The sequence below is a fragment of the Cebus imitator genome, unplaced genomic scaffold, assembly GCF_001604975.1.
Source record: "Cebus imitator isolate Cc_AM_T3 unplaced genomic scaffold, Cebus_imitator-1.0 Scaffold210, whole genome shotgun sequence".
Classification (NCBI taxonomy): Eukaryota; Metazoa; Chordata; class Mammalia; order Primates; family Cebidae; genus Cebus; species Cebus imitator.
This window is the reverse complement of record NW_016107525.1, coordinates 2,021,540-2,038,659: the sequence shown is the minus strand read 5'-3', so window position 1 is coordinate 2,038,659 and position 17,120 is coordinate 2,021,540. Positions and strand designations below refer to the sequence as shown.

Genomic DNA, 17,120 nt, shown 5'->3' with positions numbered 1-17,120 from the left:
CTGTTGCCCAGGATGGAGTGCAGTCGTGCAATCTCAGCTCACTGCAGTTTCGATCTCCTTTTGCTCAAGTGATTTTCCCAAGTAGCTGAGACCACGGGCATGATCCACCATGCCTGGCTAATTTTTGTATTTTTTTGTAGAGACAGAGTTTGCCATATTTCCCAGTCTGGCCTTGAACTCCTAAACTCAAGACATCCACCTGCCTCAGCCTCCCAAAGTGCTGGGATTATAGGCATGAGCCACCACACTTGGATGGTTTAATTTGTCTATCTTGTTTTTCTCTGATCTTTGTTTCCTTCCTGCTATTAGCTTTGGCTTTAGTTTGCTCCTCTTTTTCTAGTTCCTTAAGATGTAAAGTTAGGTGATTGTTTTGAAATCTTTTTCTTTTAATGTAGATATTTACTGCTATAATTGTCCCTCTTAGCACTGCTTTCACCGCATTCCATATGTTTTGATACGTTGTGTTTGTGTTTTCATTCCTCTGAAGGTGTTTTCTAATTTTCCTTGTGATTCTTTCTTTGACCCATTGGTTGCTTAAGACTCTATTTATCAATTTCTGCATAATTGAAGATTTTCCACTTTTCCTTCTATTATTTTTTTCTAGATTCATTCACTTATGATCACAAAGATACTTTGTATGATATTAGTTTTTATAAATGCATTAGGTCTTGTTTTGTGGCCTGACATGATTATCCTGGAAAATCTTTTATGTGTACTTAAGAAGAATGTACTTTTTGCTTTTGTTAGGTGGGTGTTTTGTATAAGCCTGGGAGGTTTATAAACAACAGAAATTTATTTCTCACTGTCTTGGAGGCTGGAGGTCCAAGGTCAGGATGCCAACATGGTTGGGCCCTCTTCTGGGTTGTAGACTGCTAACTTCTCATTGCACGCTTACATTGTGGGAAGAAAGCAAGCTAGTTTTCTGGCCTCTTCCTAAGAGGGAGCTAATCCTACTCCTGGGGGCTCCACTCTTATGACCTAATTGCCCCCCAAAGGCACTGCCTTTAAAGATAATCACATTGAGGATTAGATTTTGACATAAGGATTTTGGAGGGACACAAACATTCAGTTCATAAGAGTCATCAAATTTGAGCATGCATACAACTTCATGAGTTTTGCTTGATTCTCCATTAAAAGCAGGAATGTATTGTGTACTTAAATGTAGACATTGTAGGCTGGGTGCGGTGGCTTACACCTGTAATCCTAGCACTTTTGGAGGCCAACGTGGGTGGATTGCCTGAGCTCAAGTGTTCGAGACCAGCCTGGACAACATGGTGAAACCCCGTGTCTACTAAAATACAAAAAAAAAAAAAATATATATATATATAGACATTGTAGATCATGGAAGATTTTATACGACCCAGGTGTAATTTTTAACATTGAAGATGATTCCAGGTTTTAAAAAATTATGAATAGTACAATTGATAATTTGAGTATTATTGTACATAAACATTCTACATAGTATTTTTCTGTTTTTAGTTTAGATTGACAAATTATTATGACTGAAAATAAAGCTTAAAAGTTATTCTATATGTTTAAGTCCCAGAAGTTTACTTAATTTTGGAATACCATTTATTCTTATATAAACTTTTATTTAATATGTATATACTATATTATACAGAAACCAAATAAGTTAATACATTTTATTCACAATTTATTGTAGTTCATTTTAGGTCAAATTTTGGAGAGAAGAGAGAATACTCTGGCACTATAACAGAACCACAATCAGAAATTTACTGTCCTAATTAATCACTTTCATAATTGATAATGCATGTTTAAAAGTTCTAATACTAAAGCACTAAATTTTTATACTGTTTTTTTTTTTTTTTAGAACCTTGTGAAACATCTCCCTGAGCAGAAGATACTCAATGAATTAGCAGAGCTTAAGGATGAGTATGATGACCTCTGTGAGCCTGAACAATTTGGAGTTGTGGTATGTATCCAACATAAGGGACCACGAACTCAGCTGGGAGGTTAACATTTGTCAGAAACAGTGAAAGGAAAGACATTTCAGTTGTCAATTTTTTTTTGTTACTGTATTGCTACATAATTTAATATAATGTTGGCTGTCAGAAAAAAATCTTTTTTACCTATTGTTGTTATTTTTTATTTATTTTTGTGTTTTGAAGATGGAGTCTCGTTCTGTCACCCAGGCTAGAGTGCAATGGCGTGTTCTCAGCTCACTGCAACCTCTGCCTTCTGGGTTCAAGCCATTCTCATGCCTCAGCCTCCCAAGTAGCTGGGATTACAGGCACTTGCCGTCATGCCCAGCTAATTTTTGTATTTTTGTGGAGACAAGGTTTCACCGTGTTGCCCAGACTGGTCTTGAATTCCTGACCTCAGGTGATCCGCCCACCTCGGCCTCCCAAAGTGCTGGGATTACAGGTGCAAGCCACCGTGCCTGGCCCTTTTTTATTTATTATTATTTGTCATGGTATTGAAAAATAATGAAATATTCACATTCTTAAAATACTTCAAGATATCTCAGGGGATCTTTTGTATAACAGTGCCAATTTTTAATTCTATTAATATATGCAAACAGTATACAATATTATTATATGGACTATTTTTCCTTCCATTTAGACCTTAATGTTAGAATTTGGCCCCAAAAAACATAGGTTTAAATAAAAGGGCAATTACTAGATAATTAGCAAAGCACTAGAGACTTTTCAAGGGTATATATTGTGTCATTAAAAGTGCAGGGATTTTCAGATATCCTATTAGTCAATTAGAGTGTCATTAATTGATTTAAAGCTTGAAAGGTGCTGTTTTAGCTGGGAAGAAAAATCTTATACATCATGTCTTTAAATCATCATGCAGTTAAATTGTTATTGAAATTAATTAGTTTTTCTTATCCCACCCTTCATATTAAAGGGTACAAAAGATGAGTAAGTATATATTATGAATTCAAGAATATAATTACATTTTAAGTATTCCCCAAACTGACTATTCAAATAGTTAACAAAAAACAGACAAACAAAAAACATGGCAGGAAAGAGGGCATCATGATTTATTTAATTTCTTGGAGAAAAAGCTGTTTTTTACTTAGGTATTCAGTGCAAGTTTGTTTGTTTGTTGTATGAATAAATAGTTACATTATGGTCACCATCTTTACCCTGGCTCCCCAAACATTTCCATTTGCATACTAAGAATTGTAAAATTACTATTGGACCTAATAGTCAAACATTTTCAGCTTTATCCAAAATATTTTATAAGCTTTTAAATAGTATAATATGTTAGAATTGATCTAATTTGATACTTTGCAGTTTAAAAATCCTGTTTAAAATCAAACTGTGCTAGATGAGGCTGAGAATGTTCCTTTGAACATGTGCAATAAATGCTCACCCATATTTAGAGTTTATTAATTTTGACACAAGATGTTGACTACACTTATGTAGAAGGATTCTGTCAAATTCTTGCAAAGAAAATCAGGAATGTATATTTCGGATCAGATAGGGCATATAATGGTATCTGAGAAAGGTGTTTCTCTTATTTTTGAACAAGGTGAATTAATCAACTGAATTCGATAGCTATCATTTGTTAACTAAAAGCAATTTAGCACAACATTGAGTGATACAATTACTTAGACCAAAGTCCACACGTGAAGCCTAAGCTGCTTCGATTCATATTATAATTGAAGCAAGGCTATATACCCTCTGAGAATTCAGCTGTGTCATGATGGTTATGAGTTTTACAGTAGGTATACTACACAATTTCTCTCGAGCCATTTTTTTTATCTGAATGCAGTTTATCTTGGAAGATGTATTAGTTTGCCAAGCAGGTCCTTTCAAGAGGCATATCCTTGGTACCAGTGAGGAAATGAAGTTTGGGGACATAAAAAGCAATATACCTTCTGAACTAAAAGCAAAATAGAAAATGGAAGAGATTTCTTGTTTATGCACATAACCATAAATAATTCTGAGGCTGTGTGTACATGAAGTAACCTAGTCCCCTTATTTACTCTCACCATTCTTAGCTATATGTCTGTGGGGGAAAAAAGTCAAGGACATTACAAACTAGTTTACACTATATAAATTATCAAAGAAAGTATCAATCAGGATTTGCCCAGTAATGTTTGGCTACATTCACATCAAGGAAATATTTTTTCAATAATGATATACTTTAGTCTTTGCAGTGTTTAGAACAATATCATGTATAAAATAGATGGTAAATAAATGTTTATGGAATTGAATTACAGGACAATTATTAAGCCTAAGGAGCTTGAAATTAGAAAGCAGTATAATTTAAATCTGTAGCAATAGAAATTTTGCTAAAATGTATTTCTCTAGGTGTATGCTGAAATTCAATTCACTTGTATATGTATACACCCAAAAACTTTTTAATCCTTAAACATCTCAACAGCCTAATGTGAGGACAATTTTGGAAGCTGCATAATAGAATCATCAGCAGTAATGACAGAGACTCCAAACTGAAGAGGCTCATTGCCTCTGCTCACTTCTCTTGTTAACATTATTAGTGTATTTATCACATGATTCTATATCAAAAACCTCCAGCGTCTCCTTGAATTTACAGAATGAAATCCAAGCTCCTTCGCATTCTCATTGTGCCTCTGTCTTGCTTTTTTTCATTTCTGTTCCCTTTGGTGAAGTGAGTCAGTTGGTATCTTTTTGACATTTTAGCCTTTACCTCAGTCAGACTCTCATTGCTATTTTAACAGCTATTTCACTCTCTCCCTGTTCAGCATACTTTCATTTTTCCATAATGGCCATACCATACCTTTCCTGCTCTCTTCAAGTCTTCTATCTCCTCCCCATTCTTTTAACTTACCACAAATATCCTAACCTGTTACTTGCTAGAGAAAAAAGAAAGCATTTTGACTTCAGAACCTTCAATATCACTTCTACCTACAAAATTATCTCCAGCTATATATCTTTTACTTACTCATTCTCTGTCAATCCTCAGAAAAAGAGAAGCTCAATTATCATTACCATTATTGTTATTAATGATATTATTATTGTTATTAATTGTTATTGATATTGTTATTAATGATAATTGTTATTGATATTAGTGTGGATAGAAACAAAAATATTGAGGACTTACTGTGTCAGATTCTGTGAGAAGCATTTTTACTTCCACCAACTTATATATTGCTCAAGACACCCCTTTGAGTTTGGCACTATTAATGGCTCCATATTAAGGATGAGGATGCCAGGCACTGTGGCTCACGCCTGTAATCCCAGCAATTTGGGAGGCCGAGGTGGGAGGATCACCTGAGGTCAGGAGTTTGAGACTGGCCTGGCCAGCATGGTGAAACCCCATCTCTACTAAAAATACGTAAATGAGCCGGGTATGGTGGCGCATGCCTGTAATCCCAGCTACTGGGGAGGTTGAGACAGGAGAATCTTGAACCTGGGAGGCAGAGGTTGCAGTGAGCCAACGTCGGGGCACTGCACTCCAGCCTGGGCCACAGAGCAAGACTCTTTCTCAAAAAAAAAAAATAAAAGGAAGAGGAAACTGGGCCCAAGGAAGGCTAGTTTGCTTGTCCAAAGTTACATAGTAACTAGTAGTCACAGAATTCAAATATGAGCAGTGCGAATTTGTAGCCAGTGCTTTAGCCACGGTGCTCCTGGGTTGTGGGGGTGTGTGTGTGTATGTTATACTTGACTACATCCTCATCTTCTTATTTCAGTTTTGGGCATTATTATGCACTGCCTACTTTAGGTGGTAGTATCTCTTGCTTGCTTTCTTTCTCTTAGTTATTTTATTACTTCCTCAATTTGTCAGTTTCCACTCTGCTCTGCTCTTCAGAAAAAAAAAAAAAAAAAAAAAAGACATCTTTAGTCATTCGCTTCCTGGAAAGGAATGGATAGATGGGTGGATGGATGAATAAAATTCCTTCCCTGACTGAGGTTTCTGCTTGCTCCCGCCTTCTCTGCATTTCCTAGCATCAGTTTTTTTCAAAGATCAGTCTCCTCTTCCTCTTCCTTCGTGAACTCTAAATCACTGTTCAACCAATGGCAATTAGAATTCTGCCTTAAATAATGCATTGAAATTGAACTAGGAAAGGCCCTTAAATACCTCCTGTTCACATCTGAAATACACATCAAATATACTCACTTCTCTCCATCTCCATCGCCACCACCTTAGTCCAAGCCAGCATCATCATTGCAATTAACCATCACATGTACATTTCTCTTGTTTTTCCCACTTACACTTTTGCCCTTTTCCAAATCAGTCTCAGTACAACCCTTAGTATGCTATTTCTAGAGTGTATCTGTATTGCATCATAATTTTTATCTGCTTAAAATACCAGTGCCGTTCTATAGCAGTAAAGCTACAGCATTAACTTCTTACCATGACCTAGAAGACACTATCTGGTCTGGCACCGGCCCACCTCTCCTAATTTTATCACCTGCTATTTGGCCTCTTGCTCATTATGCCTCAACCACATTTTATTTTGGAAATTACCATGCTCTTTCCTGCTCAGGACCACTGCACATGCTGCTCCTTTACCCCTGCTTGCTGCCTCCCTCTCTCTTTGAGTCATAGCTTCAGTTTTGCTTTCCCAGTGGTACCTTCAGTTGCCTATCAGTCAGAAATAGATCTCCCTACTGAAGTCTCCCAGATTACCTTTTTTCTTTTCCTTTCTAGAAATTATCATGGTTTTTAATTAAATGTTGATTTATGAGGTTACTTCTTGACTGTTTATAACCCCAACTATATTGCAAGTTCTATAAATAGATGAATCATGTTGATTTATTCATGTATGCTTAACAAATATTTCTTGAACACATTGCTTGAATGGAAAATCAAGTGGACTCTTTCAGTCCTATCTTATTCTGTATCTATATGGCATTTGATAACATCAAAGAATTTAAGCCCCTTTTAGAAACCTTTCCTTTCCTTCTTAAACAATAAATAGTATTTCCTGATATATTTTTTAAGAGGCAGTTTCTCTCTGTCCCCCAGGGTGGAGTGCAGTGGCAAGATCATACCTTACCTGTAGCCTCGAACTCCTGGGCTCTAGTGATGCTCTCACCTCAACCTCCTGAGCAGCAAGTGCCACCGTGCCCGGCTAATTTTTTTTTTTTTTTAAATTTCTGTACACATGGAGTCCCACTGTATTGCCCAGGCTGGTGTTGAATTCCTGGCCTCTAGCAATCCTCCTGCTTCAGCCTCCCAAAGCACTCAGATTATTGGCATGTGCCGCCATACCTGGCCTTATTTCCTGATTTTAATGCTCTAACCCTAGGTAGTGCCTTTTAGAGTTTCCATGATTATATAACTTCTTAGATGATAAAAAAGCAATATCTCATCAGCTAGGGGTATAAGTATGCTAGAAATGAGATTACTTTTGCAATATTCGCTAAAATAATAATAAAGAATAAATAGCAAATTGGCCAGGCTAGATGGCTCACATCTGAATCACAGCATTTTTGGAGGCCAGTGCAGGGGGATTGCTTGATCCCAGGAATTTGAGACCAGCCTGGCCAACATGGTAAAACTCCGTCTCTACAAAGAATATAAAAACCAAGTCTGGTGTTGTGCACCTATAGTCCAGCTACTTGGGAGGCTGAGTTGGGAGAATTGCTTGAGCCTGGGATACAGAGGTTGCAGTGAGCCGAGATTGCACCACTACACTCCAGCCTGGGTACCAGAACCAGAACCTGTCTCAGGAACAAACAACAACAACAACAAAAACCACAACAAAATTGAAAAAGTTGGGAAAATTGTGAAAGAAAGAAATTTAAGGCAGTGACTAGGCTACTAAGCTTTCTTTAACCTTTTGGGTTTTTTAGCAGCCACATTATTAGGGTTGCTTAGAATCATGTGCAATCATGTTTTGTTTTTTTTTTTTTTCTTAGAAAAAAGAAAAACCTAGAGACTTTTCCTCTGTCTAGAGACAGGTCTCCTGGTAAGGGGGATATGCTCATTCCCACACATTCTGTAATCAATAATCTTCTTGTTTAGGGGGTAGATTGGCTGCATAGCTTCCCACTGACTTTTCCTCCAACCTGCCTCCCACGGAATTGAATTTCGTACATCATTGTAATTATGTGCTGTACCTTTACTGGGGAAAAAAGCACAGATTTTTGAAAGCTCTGGCAGTTAGAACCCTCAGCAGGAGCTTTTAGACTCTTCTGAATGTCTTTGCAGCTCAGCTGTTCTCAAACCTCAGAGCTATGGAAATTCCCACTTGTCTTGCACAGGGGATGGAGACCCATACTGTGTGTATCTATTAAACTAACACATCTTCTGAGGAAAAGAAGGCAATAATTAGTACTCTTAGTAATCGGTACTTTGTTTTTCTGACTTCAAAATTACCTATATTTTTCAATTAAAAACATTCTAAAGCTATAATCTAACAAAAGATGTTAAAATAGGCTTGTGCATAGAAATCTTTATAATAAAAGCAAAGATTATGTGATACTGCTGACAGCACATTTAAATTTTTTTACACAAATATATGAAGTTGAGAGGAGAGGATTTATGCATATAGTTGGAAGTACAACTACAAATTTACTGTGCTTTTTAATTTTTTAAAGCCTCATAAGAGCTTATTAGCTATATTTAAGATAGCTTAACCAGGTGAAAAGAAAATTCCTAAAAGCTTTTTGCCTTCTACATATCATCAAAGGCAATTAGTTTGGATAGAAAATTGTAAGTCCTCTGTTCCATTAACATCAAATTATTTTTCACTTTTGCATATTCAGTGGGAAAATCGCATTTTTCTTTATTTTATATAGCTGTAGAGTATTAAGTGTTTTGATATGTAATGCCCCGGTTGTTACTATTTTCATTATTTTTGCATATATTAATGCTAGCTCTTACTTCTAGATGCATATTCTTTTTATCTGAGAAAAAGCTTGTTTAATAATTTTGAGATCAGGTAAAAGAAAACTCACCATGACTCATTCTCAAATCCATGTATTTATATTCTTGTCCCTCTTATTAACTTATCGTAATAATCCATTTCGTGTGACAGAATTTTTTATTTCCATCAGCTTTTGCAATAAAATAAAATAAAACCACCTGAAAATTGAATATTCAAATTAGGTCAATGGATGTCAATTAATTTTGCTATTGATTGGTTTTCATTAAATTAAAAACAAATCAAAAGTTAACCCTTTCACTTTTTTCCCCCCACATATCAGTAATTCCTAATCCAAAAACACACCACCATATTAGAAATTCTGATGGCTGTTTTTCGCCTCAAACATGTTTTCAGAAGGGTGTTTTAAAATTCTTGTCTAGCTTTTTAGTGAGATTCTTCTGAGTTTATAGTGCCTTTTGGGATACACAATGTTATTGTATTCTGTTCTAGACTAAAGACTAGTAGATGGTTGTTCATGTATAATTTCCACATATTTTTATCTTTGGGGAAATATTCTCTACCAGTACATCATTATTTTTCTAATGTAGAATCGGTTTTCAACACTCAGTTTTTTCAAGGCTTCAATTCATAGTTTAACTATGGCCCTTTTCTCTCATGACATCTACTGTACAACCATTTTACCATTGACTCCATATAGTAGGTGCAATTGTATTGATTATTTTGTCCAGGCTAGGTACTCTGTTTGCTACAGAAAATATTAAGAATGAATATAGCCGGGCACGGTGGCTCACACCTGTAATCCCAGCACTTTGGTAGGCCGAGGTAGGCAGATCACGAGGTCGAGATGTTGAGATCATCCTGGCCAACATGGTGAAACCCCATCTCTACTAAAAATACAGAAACTAGCTGGGTGTGGTAGCACATGCCTGTAGTCCCAGCCACTCAGGAGGCTGAGGTAGGAGAATTGCTTGAACCCGGGAAGCACTCCAGCCTGGGGACAGAGTGAGACTCTCTCTCTTTAAAAAAAAAAAAAAAAAAAAAAATGAATGAGTATAAGTAGGAGAGGTTCTGCCCTGGAGGAGGTCATTGTCTAAAAGAAGATAAGAAAATTATTTACTTTATAGGATGTCATAAATGCCCCTGCCTTATTTTCATACCTCCAGGCAGACATCTGGTCAGTGTTGACTCTAAATCTCATTTCTGTAGGCAGTTCTGCCTTCTATTAAACTTAAGTCCATTCTTCTTTAATGTGGCTTCATGATCGTTCTTTTTGTTATAATCACAGATGCAAAATGATTCTGTATATTCAATGGGCAATGGATCAAAAGAGTAACTATTTGGGAAACATACCTTGTAGCAAATATATATTCGTTACAAATTTATCTTTTAATTCTAATGAATTCTTAACATTATATTTTGAAGACACTGGGGCATCAGTTTTGCTCCTTATGATAGGCCTTAATGGAATATGTCTTGGAAGTGAAAAGGAAAGGTGACAGAAATAACCCTAAAGGCCACACCTGACTGTAGGAGTGCCATGTGGCCATCTCTGTTTCCTTCACACGTGATTTTTACGTTTGTGCCCTTTTCTGTTCTTGGTGGATTCTTAGGGTAGTTGGGTAGTCGATCAATATTCATGAGCTGCATAGGTAGTGAAGTGCATAAAATTCAAATTATATGAACAAAACTCTGTCTAACTCTTTGGGGAAATAACCCACTTGTAGTTGCTCTCACTAAAGCTGTCAATGCACTTTTTTTTTTTTTAATATAGTGCAGATCAGCTAAAGAAATCAGAGCCACTTGATGCGATTTGATAGACAAGTACATTGTAACACAAATAAATCCCCTACGTAATACAATACCCTGGTCAGCATCCCACAGCACTTCAAGGAATGAATTACAAAACAAAGGATGCCAGTCAACTAAAATGCGACAAGGGACCACAACTAAAACAAACACACATTTCAGTAAAGTTTTTATTTTATTTACTTATATCACTTAGGTGTACTCAAGTGCCTTTATGAGACATGAGCTTTTTAATAATTATATCTGTGGCTGGGGATGTCGCTCAGTGCTTCCTATTATTTCTAAGCTTAGTTATCTAGGAAATTTTTTTTACATATTCAAATCCTCTGATGGAGATTCAACTGTTTCTATCAGTATACACTGTTCTGATTGTAAAAATTCACACTTAGGATTCCAAAAATTCTGTGGTTATGATCAATATGTACTGATTTGTGCCTTTTGTTAAGAGATGAACATGTATAGCTTGCCTCCTCCATCATCTCTTGATTTTGTTATAATACAATTTTAATGATAACATTTCTAATAGATATATATTATTAATTAAAAATGGCAAAATAGAGCATGATGTTTACAGTGGATAATGAGAGCTGTTCTTCACTGAGCCCTGAAAATATATTTCTTAATTGTGAATGAAAGAAAATTTCCATTGGATTTGGGAGAACAGAGAAGGACCCCGATTTCTTCATACTGACAATTTCTGAGGAGAATAAAGAATGTCATAACAATAATAGCTATTGTTTTAGAGTGTTTACATCGTCTCAATTACTATGACAGGAGCGATGCACATAGTATCACATTTAAGTTCTAATGAATCTTGTATAGATGATTTAATGAATACATTTCCTCATGAGGAAATACTTAGAAACTCCAGGTAACTTGCAGTAGATCATAAAACTAGAAAGTGAGTTCCAGTGAGGTTGCTCACATATGTAATCCCAACACTTTGGAAGGCTCAGGTGGGCAGATCGCTTGAGCCCCAGGAGTTCGAGACCAGCCTGGGCAACATGGCGCAACCTCATCTCTGCAGAAAAAAAAAAATACAAAACTTAGCTAGGCATGGTGGCATGTACCTGTAGTCCTAGATACTCAGGAGGCTAAGGTGGGAAGATTGCCTGAGCCCTGGGAAGTCAAGTTTGCTGTGAGTTGTGATCACCTGACAGCACTCCAGCTTGGGTGACAAAGTGAGACCCTATCTCAAAAAAAAAATAAATAAATTGACAGAAGTGTGGTTCAAACCAAGGTCTGTGTAACTCCAGTATCCCTGTTTCTTATACTGCAACTTACAGTATGGGCCTGGATAATTCAGATGATTATTTCCCCTTCTTTCCTGGGTTTAGAGAAATAAATTCTCCTAAATCCTGTTCTTTTTAAAAAAAAGCTGTGTGGGGCTCTGAATTTGGGCTAAGATTGGGCCTTGGCGTTATTGTTGGGGTGACCTACCTGGAAGCTAATGAATGACCTTACATAAGGCACTTCCTCCTTCCCCACATCAGCCTGCTGTTATACCTCTTGAAACTATGCATCTTCTTCTTGACCCAGCATTTTACTGAATATTATGTTTCCTATTTATATGAATGAAGCCATTCGTTCATTCATTTTACAGTTGTTTATTTTCAGAATCACTTTCATCTTTATCACCTGCCATGTATAGAAACCTTATGTACGAGATGAATCAATGAAGAACTTTTGCCAGATCAAAGGGCAACTTTGAACCCCTTACAGTATACAACTTCTTCCCAAAAGCAGGCTAATGATAGATTAATATCTAGTAATAGCGGTTCAACAAAGTTAATTCCCTAATATTTCTGGTTTGATATTATAACTGAAGACATTACTTTGTGGAAGTAAAATATTACTATCAGCTATTAATTGTGTTGAATAGATAATTGTCTTACTTGGGAAAAGATCTGGAAAATGGTGAGTCAGCTAAGGAGTGCTTTAAAAATCAATCAGCACATATTTGAATGTCTGATATACTCAAGACTCTTTGCTGTGTGCTCCACAAGATGCAGTTTTTGACTCCTTTCTCCTTTTTTTCCTCCATGCAGTCTCCTCATCAATGACCTTGCCTCCCATAGCATGTATTCAGATAACTCCCAAATCTGTCAATTCCAATACTTCTAGCTCCTTGAACTGTAGGTTCAAATGCTAGCAGATATCATAATAATACAAAAAACTCAACATGTCAAGGAAGCAATTTTATTATTTCCCTATCATGCAAGTATCAGTTTACTATTTTTAAGAGGATTTGAGAGGGATCAAGGAGAACATTTAGTCTATGTTAGTAATCCAGACTTGAAGTACATAAAATTTATGTGTTTCTATATGGTGAGCATGGAAAAAAGGGACAACTCTCAGAAATTTTACAGTTTAAAATATTGGTAAAGATTGGTATTATTATAAATAACATTGTATTTACTATGATTTGAACATCACTTCAAGATTTGGAGTCATGAATGGGAAAATAAGAGTATCATGATTAGAAGTAAGATGCCCTATTTGATGTTTGAGAAGATGGACAACTGAATTTACGTAAATGCTAATAAAAATTTTTGGTAACAGCCAGGCAATACTTTTCCTTTATGGAGCTAGTACTTTTTACTCTACCTTCTCAAAGCTCTAGAGGCAGAGCCTAAAAAAGAAGAAAGTAAATGTTATGAATCATTTATTCTGACTGCCTTCTTTTTATCAAAACAAGACCACTTTACAGGAATTTCTGCCACTTTACGACGGGGAAATGTAAGACCAGAAAATTAGGCAGACTGTTTTCACACAGTCAATCACGTGACAGTTTCTAAAATCAGTCTTAATTGATTGACGTTGCTACTAAGCTATACCTACCTGCCCTTGCTGCCTTAGTTCCTGATTGGCTTACCGGAATCTAAGTAACAGCAGATCAGGGAAAGCAAATCCATCTATTCTCATTCCCTGAAACAAACAAGCAAACAAACAAGTGACGAACTGTACCAAATTAGCACCTCCTTCTACCTTCATTATTGCCAGCCTTGTTCTGCTTCACGACAGACTTCAAACTTTGGAGCCATCTTTGACTTTCTCCTGCTATAACTCTCCATTGATTCTTCCTTAATTCTATCTTTTATATCCTTGGTTTTCTTTCTCTTCTTATTGTCATCATGTTACCTCATTACCTGTTTCTTGCACCATTTTGCTAACTTACTGATGGTTTCCCTGCTGTTAATCTCTCCTTCAACCAATCATAGTTACCGCTCCTAATAAAACTCAAAAGTCAGTGTGGGATAGCGATGGAGAGTCTGGGATCTGTAGCCCAAAGGCCTGTGTTCAAATCTTCGGGTTTCTAACAAAATTTGACTTTGTGTAAGTTACTTACTATTTCTGTTTTACTTTTCTCATTTTTGGAATGAAAATAATAATAACCTTTTCCTAGGATTGTTTTGAGAATCAAATCAGTTAATAAATATATAAGGCAAATGTTGAAAAATGTCTGGCACGAAGTACTTAATAAATGTTAATTGCTGTTATCATTGTTACCATCATCATCAAAGCATACTTTGGTCATGTTATTTCAATTGGAGCTGATATTTTTAGAAAAAGATCAAATCCATGTTCTCGTAGTTTGTAGGCCAAACCTTGCAGGCCAATACAAAACCTGGAAAGGAAAAGAACATAACTGAAGGCCCATGATATTGGAACTGAAGAAGACTAAAAGCCCACATACCCCTAAGGGTTTTGTTCCTTGTCCATCTGGGACCAAGGGCACCCTGATGAACAGGGCCCCTATAAGCTCTGCAAAGTATGGCCATGAGAGCAAGTGGATGGTCACTAGCAACTGCTAAAAGTAGCTCTATGGCTTTTTTAGTCATCAGGGGGACTAAAAAACTACTCCCTAAACATAAAATGATAGAAAACGTGCCTCAGTGCTAGTGATGGCCAGTTACCAGTAAAAGGAAAGGAAAAATAAAGTGGGGAGGGATTTGGGGACAGAGGTAGAGGCAGAAATGAAGGCAGAAAAATATATAGAGAAACTCAGAGTGATTCCCACAGAGACATACACAAAGAGACCTGCAAATTCATGGAGACATAGACTTGACTGTGATTAGCTTCCACTTCTGTGGCCTTTACCTGGACTCTTTAGATACTTTGTTCCAAATTGTGCCCCTAGGTATATACGTCATATATACCTAGCCTATAAACCTTTTCTCACACCATTCTCTCACTCTCTACTTCCCTTTTTGTTTTTTTTGAGACAGGGTCTCACTCTGTTGCCCAGGCTGGAGTGAAGTGACGCAGTCTCGGCTCACTGCAACCTCTGCCTACCAGGCTCAAGCGATTCTCCGGCCTCAGCCTTCTGGGTCGCTGGGATTACAGGCACTGCAGCACCACCAGGCCTGATTAATTTTTGTATTTTTAGTAGAGACAGGGTTTCACCATGTTGGCCACACTGGTCTCAAACTCCTGACCTCAAGTGATCATCCTGCCTCTGCCTCCCAAAGTGCTGGGATTGCAGGACTGAGCCACCACACCTGGCCACTTCTTCCTTTTCGTGTCAGTTCTATGTGTGCTTAAATTTATACATGCATGCACGCACCTATACATACCTTTTTTTCATTTGTATTTCCTGTGCTGTGAAGCCTTAATGAACCACTGTAATCATAAGAATTTAAAGCTTTTTTTCTTCTTCCAGTGAACACCTCCAGAACTTAATTTTTTTTTACTTATCTAAAATCATGTGCTGGCTTTTTCGCCAGCTATACTTTTCAAAGGTCTATGTTGAGTTTCTGACTATATTGTAAGCTTTTTGTGAATAGGTGTTTTATACCTGCCGTCTGAGTACTGAAGAAATAGGATGATTTGTACAATAATACTTTGACCAGATAAAAGTTAGTCATAAGTGGTGAGGCCTACGAAAATATAGTAACAGGTAGATATTTCATCATACTGTTGTATATCTGCATGTGAAAAGCATGCATATTGGAGGATTAGTGGAAGGAAGAGGTTCATATTTGGAGAAGCAGATGTTCATGGTTAATGGGCAAATTTGAAGAAAAAAAATAATGGACTATGTCTTGATTCTGTATTAGAGGAGATATGGTCTGCCCAACAGCTCATTTACTGCTTTTGAAAGGTATTTTGTGGTTTAAAAACTTTTGTTTATGTTGTCAAATCTCTTCATGTTTTTTACAGATACCTTGGAGTCTAATCTTTACTTGGCATTTGTAATTAAGGAAGTAGGCTATACATACAAAAACAAATATAATTTGGATTGTTAATAATTGCTTTTCATTGTGTGTATGTGTCTATGTGTATGTTCATATGTGTCTACCCTCACCCCTAACCTCCTTCCCAGAATTTATTTTGTGAAGGAAAGCTATTTGAGTAACTTGGAGCTATAGGACATTAAAAACTAAAAATTATTATCATAGTAACTATACCAAGTGGAATATTTAATGTTCATCAATGTTATAAAACAAGTAATTAAAACCAAAGTTGAACTGTATAGAATTCTTCCATGATGTACTTGAAAGTAAGTTCATGTGATTTTACTATCATCTAATTACTTAACATCAACATCTGTCAAGTAGGTGAAAATCTTTACAGTATATATAAATAATATATTTTATGAATAGAAATAAGTTTAAAATTATCAATCAGAGCTAGTCTTCTGATTTCACACAGCATAGTGATAGGTAATATCTTAGGAAATGTTCCACTATATTTTCTGTCATCATGTACATCTTTTATCCATGGCCGAACTATTCACTCAACTCCATTTAATGTTTATAAATTCTCTTTATAAACCTCAGAGACAGATTTTGGCCGTTTGAATGCTATTGATGGCTAATGATTATGCAATTAACATAGAGCAACTGTTCAGCTTCAATAATATTTTATTAATGCTATAAGGATGATTTATTTTTTGAAAACCTATACAGCCAACTGCTTTTTAAACTTTGATAATATATTTCTTTGGAATGTTTAAAATAAAATATTTTTAAATTCCCAGACCAAATTCACTTTATGCAGAAATGTTACAGTGTTGTCTGTGAAATTATCTCCAGTAAAGAGATAAAATAAGAGGCATTAAATGTGTATTCTCATAGAGTATTTCTTATCTTTCAGATGAGCTCCGTAAAAATGTTACAGCCTCGTCTCAGTAGTATCCTGTTCAAGCTCACATTTGATGAACACGTAAACAACATCAAACCAAGCATCATAGCAGTAACTCTTGCCTGTGAAGAACTGAAGAAAAGTGAAAGCTTTAACAGACTTTTAGAGTTAGTTCTTCTTGTTGGAAACTACATGAACTCAGGCTCAAGAAATGCCCAGTCTTTGGGTTTTAAGATCAATTTCCTTTGTAAGGTAAGATGACATTTTATAATGCTAATTTACAACAGTAATCTTCTTGTCTATGACAGAGGATACCACAAATAGCAATAGTGCATAAACCACAATATTGTATGCTTAAAAAGGGTGAATTTTGTGGGATGTGAATTACACCTGAATTCAAACAAATACATTTTTTAAATATTAGTAAAAT

General features: G+C 36.2%; 1 protein-coding gene across 9 annotated transcripts in view; it reads left to right on the top strand.

Annotated features, from left to right (window-relative positions):
* The window catches only part of DIAPH2 (diaphanous related formin 2), a 914,924-nt gene that overhangs the window by 420,688 nt on the left and 477,116 nt on the right, over positions 1 to 17,120 (top strand). For all 9 annotated transcript variants that reach the window (XM_017548566.2, XM_017548564.2, XM_037745740.1 and 6 more), the window contains 2 exons: positions 1,832 to 1,933; positions 16,703 to 16,942. In XM_017548566.2, the coding sequence (XP_017404055.1) occupies positions 1,832 to 1,933; positions 16,703 to 16,942 (342 nt within the window). The remainder of the gene's footprint in view (positions 1 to 1,831; positions 1,934 to 16,702; positions 16,943 to 17,120) is intronic.